The sequence below is a fragment of the Numida meleagris genome, chromosome 27 (assembly GCF_002078875.1).
Source record: "Numida meleagris isolate 19003 breed g44 Domestic line chromosome 27, NumMel1.0, whole genome shotgun sequence".
In the NCBI taxonomy this organism is placed as follows: domain Eukaryota; kingdom Metazoa; phylum Chordata; class Aves; order Galliformes; family Numididae; genus Numida; species Numida meleagris.
Window position 1 is genome coordinate 3,500,845 of NC_034435.1, and position 21,195 is coordinate 3,522,039.

The following is a 21,195-nucleotide window of genomic DNA, read 5'->3' on the forward strand; positions in this document are numbered from 1 at the left end:
AGGCCCACAAAGCCTGGTCCTGTGCTCTCCCAACACGCTCTGCCCAGCAGCAGGTAACTGAAGGAGGCATTGCAACCATTACTCAGACGAAAGCTTAATCTGCATTAGCAAATATGCAACAGTTTTGCCTCAGTCCATTCAGCAATCTCTTGTATACTCCCATCCAAAAATATTTGGCAGGGAAGGAAGACAAACAAGGCAAGAACAAGCAATGCAGTGGGGAAAAGAGAACTCTCTTTCTGGAGATACATCTACGTGAATCAAAGGGGTTGTGATGGATCGAGCAACCGCGGTGTGTAACCGAAGCAAAGCAAACTTCATTCCTTCCCTGCCCTTCCTCTGAACGTAAATTAAATTTTAATCAAACCATCTCTGCATTTAAAACACAGCATTAAAATCCCTCAAGAAACTTTTTTTTTTTTTTTTTTTAGCCAGGCTAAAACCAAAAAGGAACAAACGAAAAACCAAATCCAGAACTCAAAATCCAACACTCGGCATCCAAACCCCAACATGAACACGCAGGGCACAGCAGCTAGGCCAGCTCGCACACAGCTTCCCAATGCTTTCCACGAGATGTTATTTTTCATTATACCACACAACAAGCTGAGAAGACGATCGTTCTGAGGTTCCAGAGCAAGGCAGAATCCCCCAAGCGCACATATTATAACCAGGAAGGCTGTAAATTAAAGGAAATAAAGAGTCGAGATACTGCCCTGAACGCACCAACTGCAGGGATGCCTACAGAGCCCTCGTCCTCCTCTCTCCTGCAGTTTTCATCGAGGCAGACAAGCTGTGGCTTAAGCCAGTCCAGCTCACGTGGCACTTGGAGAGGCCAGAGCTCGGGGCTGGGGCCGTATTTCGCACTTGTGTGGAACACACATGAGGAGACAAGACAAGGGTGCAGGCAGTTGTGGTGGAACATAACCCCAAAGTGCCAAATGGGGACTGCTTGGCTTGGCCAGACTTCTCTTTCAACTGGAAGCAAAACTGGGATTCTGCAGCTTTCCGTGAGAAGACAAGGCAATGAACAGGGCCATTGGTGGATGAGGACAGGACCGTGCCCAGGAACAGCACCCGTGGTCTCCACCGGAGCTTACTGCGAGCCGGACCACGACTGCACGTGCCACTGGTTTGCTTCATCCAACTCAGGAAATGCTACAACGAGGCTATAAAGCCACCAGCGCACACAGCACAGAGCTGGGGAGCTGAACGTGGAGCACGACGAGCACGGTGCAACGCAGCAGGCGACCCGATCCAAGCACAGCACCGGGAAGGTGCCAGCCCCAGCAGGAAACACCTGATGCTCAGCGCAGGGCAAGCGAGGTGGGAAACTGGCGTGCACGAGGGGAAGGGAAGAACAGGACAACGAACGGAGGAAAGGGCTGGGAAAGCTTGGGTGAGCAGCAAGAGGGCAGAGCTCAGCAGGCTGGCAGAGGCTCCGTTCCTCCAGCCCCTGCCTCGATGCACAGCAGTGTACTCCTAAGCAAAGCCCTTCACACAGCGCACTGCTGCACCAACCCACTGCCAGCAGACCGTGCTCTCACCGAGGGGAGAGCTCCTTCCTCCCTGCAGCACAGAGATGCCACGCAGAGGAGCAAGCTTGGGTTTGGCCTGGTGTGACCTCCCACAGCCTTCCACCACTACAGGCTTCCTTCTGTTTCTTCTGGCATCAGAACACGCGCTCCAACCAGACGCTATTTTTAAATTTAAAACTCCAAGGTTCAGGGGGGAAAAAAAAAATAAAAAAATAAAAAATTAAACAAAATACATTTTTGAACTTGAGCGCAGAGATCTTGCCAGGTCTGCATTTGAAATCTTGAAAAAAAAAAATCAAGTGATTTCAGAGAGATAATCCATTCAATCAGCTTTGCGTCAGCTCCACCGCGATTACTGCCGGGCCACCTTTTCCAAGGAAAATATTATGTTTTCAGTTCTAAAAGCATTAAGGAAGTTTAAAAGCCAGAAGCCCATACATCACTGCGCGTGAATTTACCCAACCGAGAAGGCTGTAGTAGCTCAGTCATTTCGAGCAACAGCTTTTATTCATCTCCTCTGAAAATCAGCTCAGCTACTTTGAAAACACAGCTCTTAGGAAAGCTGCAAGCCGAATTCCTCGGAAGATCAAAGGTCTGGAGAGGTAAGTCCCTCGCTTAAAAACATCCTTCTGAAATTAAGATCCACCTTCCCACAAACACTGATTGTGCTCTCATACATGCGAGGGATCAGATTCATCCCCAGACAAGTTTCCTTGGTATCAAAGCATCTTCAGAGCGGGACCTGGGAGGTATCTGCACCCTGGGGCAGGCTGGGTGCCCCACGCCGTGTCTGTGCTCCCCATTAAGAATTTCACGCCAACATCCCAACTTACAAACAGTACCCAAAGAGCTTACCCAGAGCATCATGAAGTTCTTAATTACGTTTATGATAATGAACTCCGTGGGCTTGCTTTCGGAATGTCTCCTTATGGCAAGGGTATTTTTTGCACGGGGAAACCTCTTCCCCCTTTGTGCAGAAATGGAATACAGCAATATCCCATCACCAGCTGCAACGGGACCGCTGCACAGGAGAGGTGTCCTCGTCCCAATGGGACAGGTGACACTGGGAAGCTCGGCGTGCAGCTCCTTGCTCCCATCCCGCTGAGCCTCGCAGCACGCACACGCAGCACAAACACGGGCACACATTTACAAAACACAGCTTCACAAAGAAGCACGTGCATGTGGGGGCAAGTACTACAACAAGAGAGTAAGGCTACCCGAATCTAACTTATTAGCTTTGAGGTATGAGCGATCTTCCCAGATAGTCTTCAAAAAAAAAAAAAAAAAAAAATCACAGTATGCATACTTGCATTAATTAGCAGCCAGCAATTATGCCAAAAGATGCCTTGTGAGATTGGATCCTATCAGCACAACACACCGCCTGACATGGGAACCACCAGAGCAGGACAGAGCACCCCTCCCAGACATCCACTCGAGCGACCCGTGTTATTTATTGCCCTTTTTGCAGCAGGTTTGCACAGGGAGCTGACGGCTCTCCCCTTTCCTCGCTAATGCTGATGGAAGAGGTCTTACTTCACACCCACCGAAGCGATTTCTGAACAGAGTTCCTGTGGTCTTTGTTACTTCTCAAGCATCCAAAGCTGGGAAAAGTTTATGGGTGAGTTGCCATTACACATCAAAGACACCAACCTTCCCAGCAGCACCCAGCAGCACCCCTCCTCCCAACAACTCCCGCGCACTTGATAAGAATCTCGTGTTTTCAGTTTCACATCTCAAATCTGCACTGCCGTAATACCTCACATCCAAGCAGATGCAGATTCATTACCCTGAGAACTGTTTAACCCATTTTGCACGCAGGCAAGCCCCGCTCCTTCCAGCACTGCTCCAAAGGGACTGGGAATAAACGAGGCTCCTGACTTTCTGCTCATTGCACTGCACCTTACTGCAGCATAAAGCAAGCAAATAGGAGCCAAATTTTTATCCTATGGACAGAATCTGGGTTAGAGATAAAGAGGAAGATTGGGAACGTGGCTGTAAGGTGATGCCCCTCCACCAGGAACACCCGATTCACCCGTGCATCACAAGTACGGGTCAAAGGGAACACGCTGCGTTTGTGTAGCATGATTTACCAAAGCGATGAGCAACTTTGAATTCACACTTTGAGATGTCAGTGTGTGGACACAGAAGGGAGGCTGGGCTCTCAGGAAAGCACCAAGAACCTGTCTGTGCTACACCGAGCTGCTGCAGAAGGGTGCCATCATTTCACAGCACCTTCCAGTGTCAAAATCCGCCATTTACCTTAAGAAGAAACTCAGGCTTATCCACACACAGAGGAGGAAGCAAGCTGCAATTCAAACTCCTCTGTTCGGGCAATTACCATCTATTATTTTTCCTGCATCAGAGCTCAGTTAAAAAAATCCTCTAACCCTCTACCAGTAGCTCAAAGTGCATCCTCCTTACAGCCTGTACGCTTTCCTATTCAGGACTGTGCTTCTTTGCTCAAGCTCCTGGCAGACACGGCACCAGCGTCACGCAGGAGCAGGGGCTGGGTGCCACACCAGGAGCCAGAGCTGTGGCCCAGCCTTCAGATTCAGGCTCCTGCTCCCCCAAGGCACAGGGAGCTCCTTCCCAGCCCCCCCCCCGAGCACAGCTCACCGTGCAGGGCCCCCTCCCCACTCACCTTTTGGAAGTACTCATGTCCACGGGCTCATCTCCTGTCTGAACCTCCACTTTAATGGTTGCTTTCACCTCTCCGCTTTTTAACAGTCCTTGCACTTTTCCAGCTCCGGGATCCGTTTTTATTTTCATGTCTCCTTCTGCACTTAGTTCAGTTCCTAACAGTCCTTTCTCCATTTTTAGTTTCTTACTGTCCACATCGTTATGCGGTACCTCACGTTCTAAGGCTCGTTTCTGACTTCGTGTCCTGCATGCTTCCTCTGTCATTGTGAGGCTCTGGGGAGAGAGGAGACACAAACGAGTTAAGTGCTTGGCAAAAAGTAAGTTGGACAAAACACCTTCATTTCAAAACAGGGCAAAGTACAGCGCTTGCTGCGAAAGAAGAAGTTCTGAAAGAGCAATAAAAGTTTTGCTCGTATGCTCGCCTGCCCTATCTGCAGCACACATCTCAGACTGCAGCTATTAGGCACCCGGCATCACCCTGCTTATGCTTTTTACGTGAAGCAAAAACAAACAGAAGAGGCAAAACAAGAAAACACACTCAAACCCCTCCGAGTATCAAGTAAAAGCAGGAATCGTAACAACAGCACCGGGGAACAGGCAAAGCCCCACGACTGAGAAAGTTTGGACCTCTCCCAAGAAGCAGGAAGAACGCACGGATTTGCCTGACATGCAAATAACCGTAATTACAAAATTCGAGATTAGGATCGGGCTGGGACCGCTGCCACGTCTCTGCCAAGGACCCAAGCCCGGCCGCGGGCTTCGGGACCACCACGCCCTGCAGGGAGAGCCCTCCACGCTCCTGGATGGCCACGGCCCCTCCTGGGAGGAGAGGAGGGCCGGGCAGCACGCCCAGCAGCGGCATGGCACCGGGTACCTGCGGACACCCCTCGGACGCGGAGCTGAGTCAGGCTTTGATCCCATGACATCACTGGGCTCCACATGACCCTTCCCAGGATGCAGCCTGCGAGACAAAGCACTTTCCAGAAACCAGTCTGAGCCGGCGGCGGGCGACCCGCAGCGGGGCTAACCCCGGCGCCCGCAGCATCCCCGCTGCTCCTCCTCCTCCTCTTCCTCCGCCCGCACTGCTGGCCCGCCCGGGGCTGGCACGGGGCGGGGGGAGCCCCCCCCCCCTTTCCTTTCTAATTAAGGAATTAAGAGTCCCTCCCATCACAGTCTTCTCCCCCCCCCCCCTTCCTTTTAAACTGGATTTCAAGAGCGAGGCCGACGCACAATAGTTGGACCAAGTCTTCCAAATGTTTTTAGCAGCGAGATTAACATAATTACGCAACGTAATTAACCTCTGCTCACCCCCCCCCCCGCCCCTCATTATCCACCAATGTCACCCAAGCGCTACGCGAAGCCGCGGTTTGGATGCTCCAAGCCCCGCACGGCGACCACAAGTTTCTCTGCCCGCTGTTACACGAAGAACTTTCTTTTTTTAAGGGATGAAAGGAAAGGAGGGAGAGCTGCAGACAGCACACGGCTCCACTCAGCCCAGCGCTGCCGGACTCAGAGCCGGGCAGGAAGGTGTCTGTGTGTGTGTGTGTGTGTGTGTGTGTCTGTGTGTCTGTCTGTGTGTTGGGCTGAGCTCAGCACAGCAGCAGCTCGCACCCAGCTCCAGCCACGGGCGGCCCTGCAGACAGCGAGGCTGCTCCTCGCCCCAGCCAGCTCCCAGACAACCCGGGCAGGAATCGCACATCTCACTGCTGTTCATTCAGTGCTGATGTACCTGAACCCGGAGCTGGAACCAAGGGCCACCGGCCAGCTCGCGGACGCTGAGGTTTGCTGTTATCGCAGAGGTGCTCCTGCAGCAGGGCTGCTCCGTCAATACAAAAGCTCCTTGAGAAGACAAAAAGCAAAACCAAGCAGACCTGGGTTCACTTCCAGCACCTACGCATCCTCCGCTCCTGGAGGAGGAGCACAGCTCCAGCAGCCGGTGCTGATCCGGCACTGGTCAGTGCCTCGGCGCTTCAGGAACACGGGCTCCAAATTTTAAGAGCGTTCCTAAGATGCTGTAATTTCTAAGCCTTTGTTGTTCCCAGTTTTGACTGAGATGGGGAACAGAAGCATCTCAAGCTGTACTGAGGGACTCCATCCATAGTGCATGCAGAGCTGCCAGGTAGGACTCACAGCCCGATCCCCTGTCCCTCACCGTCCCAGGCAGCGCAATCGGTCTAAACACAGTGATTTTTAAAATTAACACACCAAAGCTCTACAAGTGATGGAAAAACAGGTAACGAACCACGACCCCGCATTACACATCCGTGTTCACAGCAGCTCAGCTGTGGGCAGTGGGGCGGACCCCCGGGGTGAGCCCTGCCAACAGCTCCTGCAGGGGCAGCCCTGCAGCAAGCACGGGCTGCACGCAGCACGTGCACCTTCCCAGCACGCCCATCCTGCTCCAGCTTCCCCAGGATGGCACGCAGCAGCGAGGAGCCTTTCCATTTTGCAACGGGAATGGGAAAGCAGCAACACGGGACAGCAATTGCCAGGGAGAGGAACATGAGTAGCTCGAATTACTTCTTTAAAAAGGTGATTCTGGGAGTCCCAGAGCCCTCCCGGCTCCCACAGACAGAAGGGGTAGGTCCTGAGCACCACAGCGCTTCTCTTGCACCAATTTAACAACCACAAAAAAGGAGGAATTAATCCATATCCCCAAAGTTCATACTGTGCCACGTCTGAGCAAGGCTGCTGGATACCCTGAGATCGCATCTCCACCAGCTGATTCCACGAGATGGGCACAAACCAGCAGCTCAGAACCGCCAGGCCCTGCACAGCGCATCGCTTTGGAAGCCATTCCCAAATCCCCACTTCTGCTCCTCCAACTTCACCAGGCACCGGGCAGCACCAGGGGCAGGCAGCGTTGGCGCAGCCTGACTCCACCTTCCATCTCACTGCAGGAAGGGTAAGTAAGAATCATGCAGTACATTTTAAGTTTTTATGGGAGGTTCTGCTTTTTATTACAGGGAATAGCGCAGCTCGGAGCGGAGCGCTCGGGTCCTCAGCAGCCAATTCTCAGCTCTAAGTGCTATTGCTGTAACAGATTAACTCCTGCGATCAATTCTAAGGCAGTTTAGGTACAATATAAAAACGCTGCCTTGCCCCAAAGCCCTCCACGCTGCTCTGCTGCCCTCTGAGCACACTGCCAGCGGGCAAAGCCCAAACCTAGGCCCGCAGCCTGGGAAGCACCACGCGTGGCAGTGCCCGTGGCTGCCACCTGCTCACCTGCTTTTGCCACTGCTGGAAAAGCTACAGAATGGGGAAAAAGGAAGGTCTGGTTTGAGATGTGGGGAATTCATCGCTTTGTGCCAGTTCTTCCAGATGTGCAGCGTGGCCCAAACCGAGCCAGGCAGCCCCACCACGGCACCAATGGTCTCAGTTCTTACTGCTCCCATAACATGGTGATGGGAAACAGAAAGGGCTGAAGTGAGGACACCTGAGGCTTTGCTGGAACCCCAGCAGCAGCAATGGGAGCAGCACTGAGCAGCCCTGCTCTGAAGCACTCACTATTCCAGCGGCCAAACCAAAGAGCAGCAGCCCTCCTTCCCAGCATCAAAAGCGAACAGGGAAAAACAAAACAAAACAAAACAACACGGGCAAAGTTAAAGAAGAGGAAAGGGGAGGTGAGAGCACACGCAAGCCAACAGCCCATGGTGAACAGCAGCCAGAGGTGGCTCCAGCTATTCTCTAAGTGCAGCTGATTGGAGCCCAGAGATGCTTCAGCACGCGCTCCTTGCTGCAGCTGAGCCCTGTTTCTTGGTGTGCCAGGAGTGTTTCATTGCTTTCTTGTTTTTTTTTTTCCCCCTATATACTCACTGAGAATGAAGGCAGGAGCGAGATCTCTTTGGGAAAGTTAGGATCCCTGTGCATGCAGCACTACGTGAAGGCACATTCACGTCTGCATGCCTCCACACGTGCACGCACACGCAGGAGTTCACGACCTCGCCGTACAAATCTCAGAAAAAAGTAGATTTCAGGAATCCCCATTCAGATCCGGATGATCGTTAGTATCTTTGGCAGAAAATGAACGAACTCAGGATAAAAACAGCGGGCGGACAGAAACGAGAGCCCCGGCACCTGCCCTCACCTGGCTGCCCGTGCCATCCCAGGGCCACGCTCCCCACGGCAGCGCCCCAAAGCAGCGGGGCGGGGGGGGCAGCGGGCGCCCCGCTGCCAGCCCAGCAAGGGTTAAGCCCTGCCATTTTGGTGCCATTCACCGATATGTCCATTAAGGGTGTTACATAACAAAATGGCAGCCCTTAACCCTTTCCTCGCCGGCTGCCACGCTGCCGAGCCGTGCGCAGACGCCGGCCGGCGGCACTCCCAGGCGTGGCGGCCCTGACCCCGCCGCGCATCAATGGGATCGTTTCCCCTCGCCGGGAGCGTGCAGAGGAAGATAAGCAGCCTTGCTCGGCGCCGCTGGGTACTCGCTGGTAGAAGCTGAAAGCCCACAGAAGTTTCCTTTGTGCCAGGGCACGAGGCACGGCGAGGAAAGCACCAGTAGGGATGGCAGCACAGCAGCGGGTCCACGGTGGAAAGCATCCCAGGGCCGCAGCCCGGTGCTGCAGCGAGCAGCCACGCCGTGGGGCACGGGGCACCGTGCAGCTCTGTGCCAGCAGCAGCCACGTGGCAGCGCCCAGCACCCACAGGTCCCTCTGACAGCCCAGGGGCACAATGCTGTGCCCACTGCACTGTGGCCACCCGCAGGAGGAGGCCATCAGCCCGCGTGTGACCGAGCACACGTGCCATCAGCAGTCAGCTGCCGAGGCTCCGAGCACCACAAGGGGAAAGCTCTGCCCGTGGCCAGGCAGGAGAGCACTGTCCCGCGGCACAAGGAGGCACTGCTCCGCTTTGTGCTGCTTCTGTGTCAATGCACCTTAAGAGCAATCACTATTTACGGTACAGCTTGGCTCCGTTCACTCACGATAGCGATTAGAGCAGGGGATTCTGAGCGCTCCGTGCACCAGAGCAGTCACAATTCCTAACAAAGCTCCACGTGCCACAGACGATCGCAAACGGAGCTGCATGGATGTGGAACGGCCACGGCCTGCAGAGGTCGAACTGATCTGCTGGAATTTGGGGAGGACCTCCGAGAAGCACCAGCTGCCAAGGTGAGCTTAGAAAACACGTGCTCCTTTTGTTTAAACGCACGGCCACGTCTCCTGCACAGCTCTTCCCTGTGCTGCTGCTCTTCCCCCAGCGTGGGGACTCACATCGCTGTGTCCAAGGGCAGCGGCACACGGCCTGACCTCACCCCCCAGTCCCATCAGCCCTCCCAGATATTAGCTAATGATTAAAAGCTGTTTATCCGGCATCTATTTCCACTCAAAAATAAGACCTACCACCCACCCACTCCGTGTTCACCCAGTATCAGTTGCTAATACAGCCTCTGCCCACCCGTAGAGGGGATAAGCACAACTGGATGCGAAGGACAGCACCGAGAGGAAGACCTGGGCAACTGTGGGAGTTTCCTTATTCACCACCTGCTCACCCCATTCTACAGAAAACTCCCTTTAGAGTTACACCAGTTTTAGGGCCACAGCTCGGGTTCATGGCGTGCACTCAGAGGGTGCTGCCTACAGCCACCGCGCGAGGGATCTGCTTGACCTGAATTCTCCCCCAAGTTTTATGGAACTATTTTTGTCTAGAAACCACTGGGCAGGAAGTCTGCTAATGACTACGTCTGGGCTTTGTATTACCAAAAAAAAAAAAAAAAAAAAAACGTTACCAAGATTCCTCAGAGCAGAACAGCGGTTAAGTACAAGCCTTGGTTGGGGCTCAGAGAGGCAGCGCTCAGGCACTGAGCTGAACCAGCAGCAGGAGACAGCACCCTGAGCACATCCCCGCAGCTTCAGAGCACACGGCGGGCGCGTGGAGGTTGATTACTCACTGATCGAGAGAGCAGATTAAGAAATTTCCACAACTGTGGTCAACACATCGAAGCGTGGCAGCGACTCTCGCTGCTCCTCCCGCCCCTCGCCGCTGGCTGACGTCACACGCAGGGCGTTTGTTTGCGTGACATCACTCGGCCCGTGGCTTCCCAGGAAGCTGGTTCTGTTCTGCACAAACCTGGGCCCAGCTCTGAAGCTGACTATGGCACCAGCCATAGTAAAACAGATCAGCAAAGCCACAAGCAGCGACACCAACACCTCCTCTAGAAAAAAAAGTCAGAAGCAAAGACCAGAAACGCTTCACACAGATCACCAGGGGGAAGAGAAGAACAACAACAACAACCAGCCACCAGACAAATCCTGAGATTACTGATGAAATAATGCTTCATTTGACAATCCGTGAGAGGCGAGCACCACCAGCACGGGACAGCCACCCCAGAGAGCTTTGCAACACAGCTTCACAGACAGCACCGCACCACTGCAGAGCTACAGGGGAGCCGCAGAAATCTCATTTCCATTCACCACTTCGCTTCTGGGGGTTGCACAAACGATCGAGATCTACACAGGTCTCCAGGGAGGAATTTCTCTGCGCTTGCTATTGCCTCTCCTCTTGTTCAAGACCGAAAATACTCTGCAGCTGTCGTGAATGCCCAGCTAGAAGGAAGCGAAACTTCGTCTGCCCATCAGCGAGCTACGGAGACGTACGAGTTCTGGAGCGCGGGTTAAATGTGAAGTGAAAGGCGACTTTTGGGTACGGAAGAATCAGAGTTCAATATCCGAGCCCTGCTACAGCCGGGGCAGCAGAGCCACCCGGTGACAGTGGCACCCCAGCACCACCCCCTCCCCAGTCCTACCCGTCAGCGAGGTTCATGGGTCCCACGGGGGGGTCCTGTCCGCACCAAGTGGTTGAAAGCGACCGCAGCGAAGGTCCTGCAGGGAAAGACAAGGAGGTGAGCACACCTTTGGTCCACGTAGCGACGAGCCCACCGCCCTCCGCCAAGACAGCAACCCTAAAACCACGGGGAAGGGCAGAGAGCACATCCTCTGGTTCGAGCCGGGAAGGAATCGAAGTCAGGGTTCGAATGCTTTGGAATCAACACCAACCCGCACACCGGCCCCTCCAGCAATCAGTGATTTTGTCTGCACGTGAAGGACACCCGAGCGCGTCCTCGTGCCCAGACGGATGCTGGCTGAATCCCAGCGGGGTTCTGCTGGGAGCCCAGCACTGCGCAGCCCCACACCGCTCCTGGGTGCACCCGAGAACACGTCCCACAGCCCCGCAGGAGCCTCCACCAAGTCCACATCACGCAGAGAAACTACAGGGTAATCACTTCCTAGAGAAGGGAGCGTACAACGTTCATTCTGACGGATGGAGCTCATGTGTTTATCCGCTTTTTGCTCCACAATAGGTTCTGCTGGCCCACGCTTGCCCTCGCCCCACAAAAACCCTTTTACGATCCTGCACACGCAGCACAACATCCTCACCTTCCTCTTCCCACTCCACGAAAACACCAAGAGAAGAAAGAGCGAACCAGCACACGCCGGCCAGTGGGAAAACACCATCGAACCAACCCACGTTGAGAGCAAACACCAGGACCCTAGCACCAACCCAGCAGCAAGCCCCGTGCCAGCGCACGGCAATGGATGCGCTGCGGCCGCCAAGCGCCTTCCTGGAAGCTCGGCCTCTCCCTTCTGCTAAAGCCACCGAGAGCTCCGAGTCATTTCCCTCCTCCAAAAGTTTTTTTGGAGCTGTTTTCTGTTGTCCGTGGGCACGGCAGCAGCTCACCACCTCCTGCTCTCCGGACTGGGGGGGCTGGAGGGTCGCTTGTCCCCAGCACCAGGGGACACTGCCCCGTGCCACCGCCCGCTGCGCTGCTCACAGCACCCAAAGAGGTTCCCATGGATTGAACAAGCTGCTGCAAAACTGCAGATAGAGGAACTTAATGAATGGATACGCGACTGCGTTCTGGGTCTTGATTAGCTATCTAGAGGGCAGGTCTTGCTAATTATAGCTCATCCTATTAGTTCAATGCTTTTGTAATTAGTAGCCCATTGAAAATCATCGCTACAGATACTTCAGGGCCTTTGTGAGGATCCAGCAGTGCTGTAAGCAGCAGCCACGCTGTGCCGCATCCACACCTGGTTGGGACACGGGCAAATGCTGCTCCATCACCAAAGCCTCCAAAAAGCCACCGCGAGTGACGAGCTCCTGTGCTAATTAGTAGCTGTGGCACTGCTGCAGCAGGCAGGGAGCCTCAAGTTGTGACACTGCTGGGGAAAAAAAAAAGAGGGGGGGGGGAGAAAAAAGGAAAATATTTTGGAGGAGTGAGCAGGAATCACTCCTTCCATCGTGCTCCGGACATGGGAAGTCTGAGCCGAGCCGGCCTGCTGGGGCTCCTGCCCGCCTCCATTTTTAACGAACTGTAGCATTAAACTCCCATCGTGCTCCTGTCATGGGACTAAAATAGTTTTCATCTTACGAGGACACGAGGAGCAGTTTAACTGCTTCCCTGCCACCACGCTGCGGCTCTGCCCCGCAGCGATGGGAGCTCCGAGAGCCCGCGGCTCCGGCACGGCGTCCCCACAGCGCTAAGGAAAAAGGGTCGAGATGTTTTGGAGGAGTTACTGGTAAAGCACCACAGTGCAGGGATCCTTGCGGGAAGCGGGCTCTTAAGCAGTTAACACTGGGAAGTGAAACTCGGCCGGAGCAGCTCCGGCTTTGACAAGTCCCAGCAGAAGGCAGCGGCCGGAGCCGTGCGGCCACGTGTCCCAGTGCCACCAGCGCCGCTGTGCTGGGAAACCCAGCCCTCGGTCCCCAGGCTTGGAGGCAGCATCCTTCCCCCGACAGAGCTCAGCTTGGGCTGCTGGGAGCCCGCGCTGGCACCTGGTGAAGGGTCTGCCTCTACAAAGCGACGGCAAAAGTTGCGGATCAGAATACGGGCACTGCATTTCTAGTGACGTTACCGAATTCCACCAACACTACCTGGAAAAACGACAGTCCAGGAAAATCCAAGAGATTCACCACGCCAAGCAAGGTTTTAAAGATGTAATATTTTGAGAAGACGGGCTCCAGATTCTTTAAGAAGATTAAGGCATGGAAACTATGACACAGGTAGCACAGTGCACGCCGCTGCTGTACGTGGCTCCTCAAACAAGCGAGATAAGAAATCCCTGCGCTTTTTGGAAGGCTGAGAGAACCGGTCAGCACCAAAAGGAGTCACGTTTCAATTCAAATATTGACACACGAGGGGCTGGCTTCTGCCTCGCGCTCAGGTGCGCTTCCACAAGTGTTTCTGAATACAAGATTCCAAGACGTTGGTCCAAAAAGAGAACTCAAAGCCATACAAGAGCAGCAAAGCGCTCTCTGTAGTGCCAGAACTCGCGTAAGCAATTGTCCCTGCCTTGCAGCGGAGATGCCAACCCTTCTGCTCCTGGCCTGTGCTGGTACCCCACCAAACAGCTGGGAGTTGCTGCCTGACTCCTGCACGCCCAAGGATCAGGGAAGGCTGCTGGCTCCTAGCGTGCTCTGCCCCGCTCTCCCGGCTCATCCCCCCAACAAAGTGCAAAGAGCCCCTTCCAGATGCTCTCTACCACCACCACCACCTGCTTATTGCAAACCAGGCCGACTGCAAAACAAACCTGTTATAAATTGAGAGTCTCTCCCTCTCGCTCCCTAATTCCCAGGCGGAGATGAACACGCAGCCGTCAATAGCGCTCCTAATTACCCCTTGGGATCAATGCCTGCGCTCAGGGCAGGAACGCGGAGCTGGGAGATGGGGCACAGAGGGAACACCACTCACAGGAGGCAGCTGCTCCAGCACACCCGTGCTTCGGAGAACACTCGTTTTCCAGTATTCCTTTATGGATGCCAAGAGCCAAGGGCCACTGAGTCCCATGGAAGCGCACGCAGGGATGCAGAAGCAGCGTGTCCATCCTCCAGAGCGGGCAGTGCGCTCCAGGCTGAGCCTCTTGGTACCACTTGCAACCAAAAGTTGGGTGTTTTCAGACCAAAGTGCCAACGTGTTTTGACTTCTCCCATTCCCAGGCTGGTACATCACGGTGGTCATCGCAGTGCCACGCTCTGCCCTCCCTCCACAACAAGCCCTGTCTGATCCAACCCACCTCTGCCTTCTAGTTGTGATGTGTGCCACGTTGGTGGCAGAGGAGGGGGTGTCTCTTCTCTATGCGGGGAACAGGTCGGCAGAATATCAAAGAGGGGAAGGGGGACGTGAAAGCATCACCTGGCTCACTCAGTGCCCAACAGCTCCAAGGATGGAGGAGACAGAACAGCAGCGGGCATCGGGCAGAGCATGGCAATGCTCTGCTACCATCCTCTGCTTCACAGCAGAGCGTTCCTTTTCTCCAGGATAATTCCATTCGTGCCCACCTGGCTTCATTCAGCATCACTCCTGGAGGTGTTGCAGCAGCATTTTTTTTTTTAATTATTATTATTATTCTTTTTGGAGCTCAAGGTGCCGTCCTCCACGAACGACACGCTCTTCATCTCAGTGGTAGGAGTGCGCTAATAACCCATAAGCTCATACTTTTGTCGCAGCAATCTTCGCTTCCCTGCCTGTATTATTTAAAAACCAAGCCGAGGGTGTGCGTGGAGCATGACACTGCTCAGCAATCCAAATAAGGGAACGAAATGGCAGCTTGGCAGGAGCCCAGCGGCCACACCTATTGACAGGGGAAGCAGCACAGCCACCCCAGTCATTACAGCAGGAGCCTCGTGCACGGCAGCACCCACCCGGGGTCCCGCATCCCACCAGGGCACCACGTGGGGCTGTGGGGTGCACGCTCGGACCCCAGCCCCGCAGCTGCAGGAAGCGGAGCTGTCACTGCGCCCATGGGACAGAGGGGTTGTCCTGAGCAGCAAACTGTCCGGGTGCTGTGGTGCAACGCATGCAGAAAGCAAACAGATGCTGTGGTGCAAAGCAAACAGAAGATGCACGGGATCAGAGTTCCATGCCGTTATTCCACTCCTTGGTGTGACACAGTGTGTGACTTCCACAAAAACGAGAGGGTGCAGAGCAACCAGGGGTGTGACAACAGCAAGGAGCACTCTGCAAAGGAAATACTCCTATCAGGTTTGTGTCTGTCAGTCTCCTAAGGGATCAGTGACGTGCAATATTAAAAGGAATCATCTTTAACTACTTCTCTAGCCTTCATCATCATCACGGTTCTCAAGTACCAGTGACTGAGCAGCCCTCCAGCTGCCTTTGTTCCCTAAACCACTTCTACCACTTCAGTTCTGGCCATTATTAAGCCATTGTCTCCGGGTTTAAACCGGTTTTGGTCCAACAAAAAGGAACAAATCCATCCCTCTCTGGACAGCCTCGCTCAAGGAAGCAGCAGCAGAATCATTTCAAATACCTTCGCCACGAATGGATGGAATAAAGACTGCAGTCGGGCAGGGCGCTCCCTGACCTCGCTGCGCTGTCACGAAGCTCCCAACATCTGCCCAAAGACACAAGTTTACAAAGACACAAGTTTACCTGCTTCAGCATTTAAGAGAATTTTAAAGCCCTCCACGCGTTCATCGAGGACCGATGGGTGCTGCTCCCCAGCACGTGCACGGCCCAGAGGTGACAACTGCTGCCCTTGGATCTGCTCAGCTCAACCTGGGCACCTTCCACAGACACCAACGAAAGCAACAAGTTCTAATCCCAAGCACTCGAAACACAGCACTTCCCCACTACTTACGGCAGGCTGCTAGCCTGAACTACAGCCCGAAATAAAACCTAGCAGCAAACAAAGCGAGGAGGGCACGCACGGCACAGCATCCTACAGGGCATCACGCTTGCAGCAGGCACACAAGTGCTTTTGCTGCTGTACAACACAGTCCAGGAAACCACAGATTTGCGTTGTGAGTGAGCCTGGCCGGTGGCTCAGCACATCTGTACGTACAGCCACACCAGGGACGTGCAATGTGCAGCACCACGGTACCCAGAGCTGCTGCAGACAGGAGCTTCTCAGATCCCACTGAATACAAATGCCTTCAGTTTACTTCCTCTAATTCTTGTGACCATTTCGAAGCTCGCGACCACGTGGCCGTGCCAGCAAATGAGCGGCCGGGCACAGCTGACGGGCTGCAGCGAGGAAGTCCTCCTGCAGCAATAGGTAAATAAGCACGAGCATGAAACCTAAAGATCCCAATCACCGCCTCGCTTTATCACCTGCAAAGTCTTCCACATCTGTAGCATAAACCAAACTGAGCAAGAAAACACTGCTGTTGATCCTGGGATGCGTGCAGCAGTCCCAGCAGCGCCCTTGTGGCTCACCCTGTTTACCAGGGACCCACCTGGGGCTCACACGCTGTTCCAGCCAGAACTGGGCAGCTCCAGAGCTGCTTCATTGCACCCACATCAGGTACAGCATCACCACCGAGCACAGCACAGGTTCTGCATGCAGCCATGGCAGAGCCCCTCCCCCCCGGCAGAGTTTGGAGGGAAGCAGCACCTTCACCAGAAGCCACTGTTAGGAGCATCCCACTGAACTAAAGACCCTAACCCTAACATAATGCTAACGCCTTCAGTCCCATACATGTCAGCAGTGGGCATTTGTACCCCAAAGTGTATTAGGCCATGTCCAAATCAATGTCAAGACCAACTGAAAACACAACCAAAGCTTCATCTTTTCCCCACTGGGAAGTGACAAAACGAGCCTTCATTCCTTCTGTTCCAGCAATCAGGGCAGGGATCCCATCGTAAACCTCCTCCTTATTCCGGGGAACAAACAATTCAACAGAGAAGGGGAAGGGATGCATCCTGCCTGCACCTCTTACACACCTATCACCAAGCAAATATGAATAAAAACCAAACGAAAAAAAAAAATCAATTAATCTTTCGAGATGCCATCTACCACTCTTCACAGTCACCATTACTAATTTTGTCAGCTGAGTAACAGTGTTTACCGTTGCTCCTCCTGCTCCCAGCTCCCACTGGATCACACTGACTCCACTTCCCCCCGGTCCTGGTGTGCCCAGGAGCAGAACAGGACACCAGAACCAGACGGTGACCTCCACGGGCACCAATCCCTTTCATTCCACAGCAGTTCACTGAAGGCCACTGCAAACGAGCAGGGAAATTGCATTCAAGTCATTAGTCACCCCATGATTGTAAAGGGGCTGGAGATGACTCCTCTTCTAAACACAGCCCAGCTCCACGCGGTGCACTGAGCCAGCAGACACCTCCAGCAGGGCGGGATGGAGCAAGCAGGACGGTGAATGGAGCAGCCCAGTACGTGCTGGGATCACTGCTGCCTGCCCGGGCTGCGTGCTTCCACACCAGAACCACGCAACGCGTTCTGCCTCATGCAAGCGTGAGCAAGCCCCCAAAACAGAACCACTCAAAAGGACCGTACCTGGTCACAGTGATGTGCTCCAAGAGGCACCTGGAAGCCATCCAGCCCAGCCCACCCCTCGTATGGGATGTACAGAAAGCCCGGGGAGCTCAGAAACGCACCTGGCTTGAGCACATCACCTGCAAAGCACAGAGCTGCCTGGGAAGGAAGGTGGGAGATGGGTGAGCGCAGCACTCCCCGTGGCCGAGGGACCCCTGAGCTCCACGTCACCCCGGGTCCATCCGACCTTCGGTGCGCGTGACCGGCTGCTGGGTTTTCCTCTCCTACACCATAGGGATGTTGGTGCTTCCTAATCCAACAAACCGCTCCGTGCAGATCACGGGGAGCACCCACATGCCCTTCTCTCTGCTCTAACCTGAAGTTCTACCAGCAGCTCTGACTTAGCACTACGATGGGACAGAGCTGCGCTGTTTGAGAGATAAAAGCTGAAGGTGAAGGTTAAAATAAGACTGAAGGAAATGGTTGTTCTGAGACATTCAGATCTTCGTAGCACACGCCATACCCACTCAGCAGATGGGACAGCCGAGGCATGGAGATTATCCAAGGCAACGCAAAACTTCTACACCAGAGGAGCACAGGTGAGAAGCAGAGCGCGTTACCCGGCAGCCCTCAGCTGTGCACATCCCAGGGTGTAACCCCGGGAGGCTGCTGATAATGGAGCTGAGGAGGAACACAACAGGCACTACCACAGCTGCACTGGCTGAAGCTTTCTATTTCCTAGTTCATTTCAGCATGGCAAAACAACAGCACATTCCAATGTCTTCGCTTAAGACTCGACACATGGAAGCTAGGGATGCGCAGAACTTGCTAAGCCTTGCTTTTGTCCCATATAACCCAAGGGGCCTAACAACACACTTTTTCCTCCCTCCAAATCCTCTTGATTGCTTCAAGAGCCGTGCCCATCGAGGGAGAACCACGACGCTGCTCCCCAGCCCTGCTCTGGAGGAGGAACCACGAGCAGCGCAGCGGGCTGCAGGCTCAGGAGCCCCAGCAGAAGGAAGAGGCAGCCTGTAATTAAGACGTAGGAAAGCTGTCTGGGAGGATTCCTTCCTGCCCCGTCCCAGCCACAGCCCCCAGGTGATGCTGAACGGGGCACACGGACACGTGCCAGCGTCGGGAGCCCGATGCCAGGAGCCGCCAGCACAGCGCCAGGCGGCACAGAGCACGGCACAGAGCACGGCACCGCCAGCGATCCCATGGTGTGGAGAGGGTGGGGGAAGGAAAAGTGCTGAACAACAGAAAGCCAGCATAGGAAACTGCACGTTACTAAGCCTTAACCTTTGTTCGGGTGCTATTCCCACAGCACCGGCTTCAGGCAGCTCGCTCGTGGTTTCCCCACCTAACGTGGGCACGGGGTTCGGCTGGCAGAGGCGCACCTGGCTGAGCGAGGAGAAAATATCACAAAGAAATTAATAACCCCTTGCAAGAGGAACACGGTCAAGAGCTTCCTGGTGCTGTCCAGCCCCTAAATCCCACATTCCTTCCCCCTCCCATCCCCAAACCAGCACAACTCCAGGCGCTGCGATGCCACACAACAGCAAACCGTACCCTCCCACGTTCAAAAATAAGCGCATCCTACTTCCAGGTACCGCAGCATCCAGGAACGTTGGAGGAGGAAAGAAACAAAACCAGCTCTACGTTACTTAGGTCATTATTGAAGAAGAGACTGGAAACGGATGAGCGAGTGTCCCAGAGCATTCTGTAGCACTAGCTGTTCTGCAAAGAGAAGCAACAAGCTCCGCAGCACCGCTTTTTCTTTTATGTTGTAAGAGAGCTCTGCACGTGTACGTTGTCCAACAGGGGAAGGCACACACACTGCATGCTTTCTTTCCAACTTTCCCCTGCTGCGCACTGCTTGGGCAGCACCTCCCGCCAGCAGGGAAACCTCCGAGGCCGCATCCAAGCGCGGGTCCGACCTCTCCTCTCATGTGGAGAGGAGCTGCAGGAAGCACGAGCACAGCGAGCACACGGATACACCCCTTGGAGCATGGCGGTGAGATGCAGCTGTTAAAGGCACCTTCAGCCCGGGGGAGAGGGCGCAGCTCCCAGGTGTGCAACAGGCACCGAGAAGGAGGCTCTGATGCCCCAAGATCGGGATCTGCACACACACAGGAGCACCCAGCTCCATGCAGCACGGCCAGGTCTGGCTGAGGCAGCCCTACACCACCCAAAGGAGTTTTAAGCTTCATTTTCTGCACGCTCCCAGCTAGCTGAGGGATGCCTGAAGTTGGCTGCCTTTGCTTTTACCCCAAGCACTCTCCTCTGTCCTCCCCCCAGCAGCAGCACAAGCGGTGCAGACTGAATCGTGGCCCCGCAGAAGCCCTGAAACCATCGCTCAGCACACGAGCACCACCTGAGTTTACACCAACAACTCCGAACAGCTCCCTGTATGCCTACCAGCCCTGTAATTACTACAGAAAAGTCACAGCGCAGCTATATTAAGTTGCCATATTAGCATACTGACACTGCAGCAATGCCAGCTCGCTTGCATCACCGCCCATCGGTGTAACCCCACGGCCACGCAGCGCTGCTCTGCGCTCCCACCTCTGAGCGCAGGGAACATCCACGGCCACCTCCATCCAGCAGCCTGGACACACGGCGCTTCTTCCCAGCGGGACCCATCCTGGCGTCCCTCCCTTCAGGCACGGGACTCAGCCCTTCCCATACCAACACAACTGGAACAGAGCGTGCTAACCGGTAACAGATTTGGGCTTTTTCCAAGCAGAAGTTTGAAGAGCATCACTCGCTGCCTACCCACGGACAGCGCGCACCAGGGCAAGGCACCGCCACCCCGCTGCTGCACGCACCGTGCTCCTGAATTTCCAGGCACATCAGTGGACGGGGAGAAAGAAGCAGAGCAGTTCCCAGCGCCGTGAGCAGCGCTGCATGGGAGGCAGTGCTTGGCAGGGTCACAGCCCCCCAGCACAGCGAGGCAGCACGGGGTCCTGTGCCACCGCCGGGGGCTCGCGAGGTGCCAGCAGGTGCCACTGTGATGTCACCCCCAGGGACCAGCCCAGGTTCTGTGGCTGCTTCCCAAGGGCCAGACCCCACACAGCGTGCACACACACACTCAGCATGCCACACGTCCCCCTGACTTCTTACTTTTACTGCCTCTGTCTCCAGTCTTCTCCCATCTCATGCTCTCCGCTACCCGTGCATCCCCTGAGCTCCTGCTTGCCTGTGCTGCTCTCCTGGGGCTTGAGAGCTGCTCAGCAGTTTGGGAGCAGGGAAGGATGCACTCCCGGCTCCTGCCTGCTCTGGCCTGCCAGCAGTCGCCGATTCCCAAAGGGCCCTCTCCACTTTTCACTTCCTGTGTAACGCTCCCTGCGAGCAGCTCTGCTGCCTCTGCAGCCGGAGGAGGGAGCGGAGCGGGGAAGTCGGGCACCCGCGGGAGGAGCTGGGGCCGGGGCCGTGCCCGCGGGTCGGTCCCTGGGGACAACAGCTCCACACCGCCGCCCTGGGAACGGCGCCGGGGAACGGAGCGCTGCACCCCGGTCAGCGCGGGGCAGGCAGAAAGGGACAAGCGAAAGCAAAACCCAACGCGCAGGCATCTGAAATAAAGCCGCAAGCAGATGCCGCGGGGCAGCAGGAGCGCACACCTCAACTTCGACCGAGAACGCCGCGCGATACTGCGCAGCTTCAGGCTGTGCCCGCTGGAGCAGGGCCGGGGCTCTCCTGCTCGCAGTCACGCAGCACGGCGCGCACCGGGCTGTGCCACCGCCCGCGGGCTGCCCCGCTGCCCCCGCACCGCCCGGCGCCGGAGC

General features: G+C 55.1%; 1 protein-coding gene across 6 annotated transcripts in view; it reads right to left on the reverse strand.

Moving 5' to 3' along the window:
• The window catches only part of GATAD2A (GATA zinc finger domain containing 2A), a 38,038-nt gene extending 17,034 nt beyond the window's left edge, over window positions 1–21,004 (reverse strand). For 3 of the 6 annotated variants that reach the window (XM_021378355.1, XM_021378353.1, XM_021378352.1), the window contains exons 1-3: window positions 20,239–21,004; window positions 10,921–10,996; window positions 4,177–4,448 (exon numbers count right to left, since the gene is read on the reverse strand). In XM_021378355.1, coding sequence (XP_021234030.1) covers window positions 4,177–4,439 — 263 coding nt within the window. In that variant the 5' untranslated portion in view covers window positions 4,440–4,448; window positions 10,921–10,996; window positions 20,239–21,004. Of the gene's footprint in view, window positions 1–4,176; window positions 4,449–5,049; window positions 5,235–10,920; window positions 10,997–20,238 lie in introns of those variants that run through there. The other 3 variants (XM_021378351.1, XM_021378354.1, XM_021378350.1) reach the window with 3 other exon arrangements.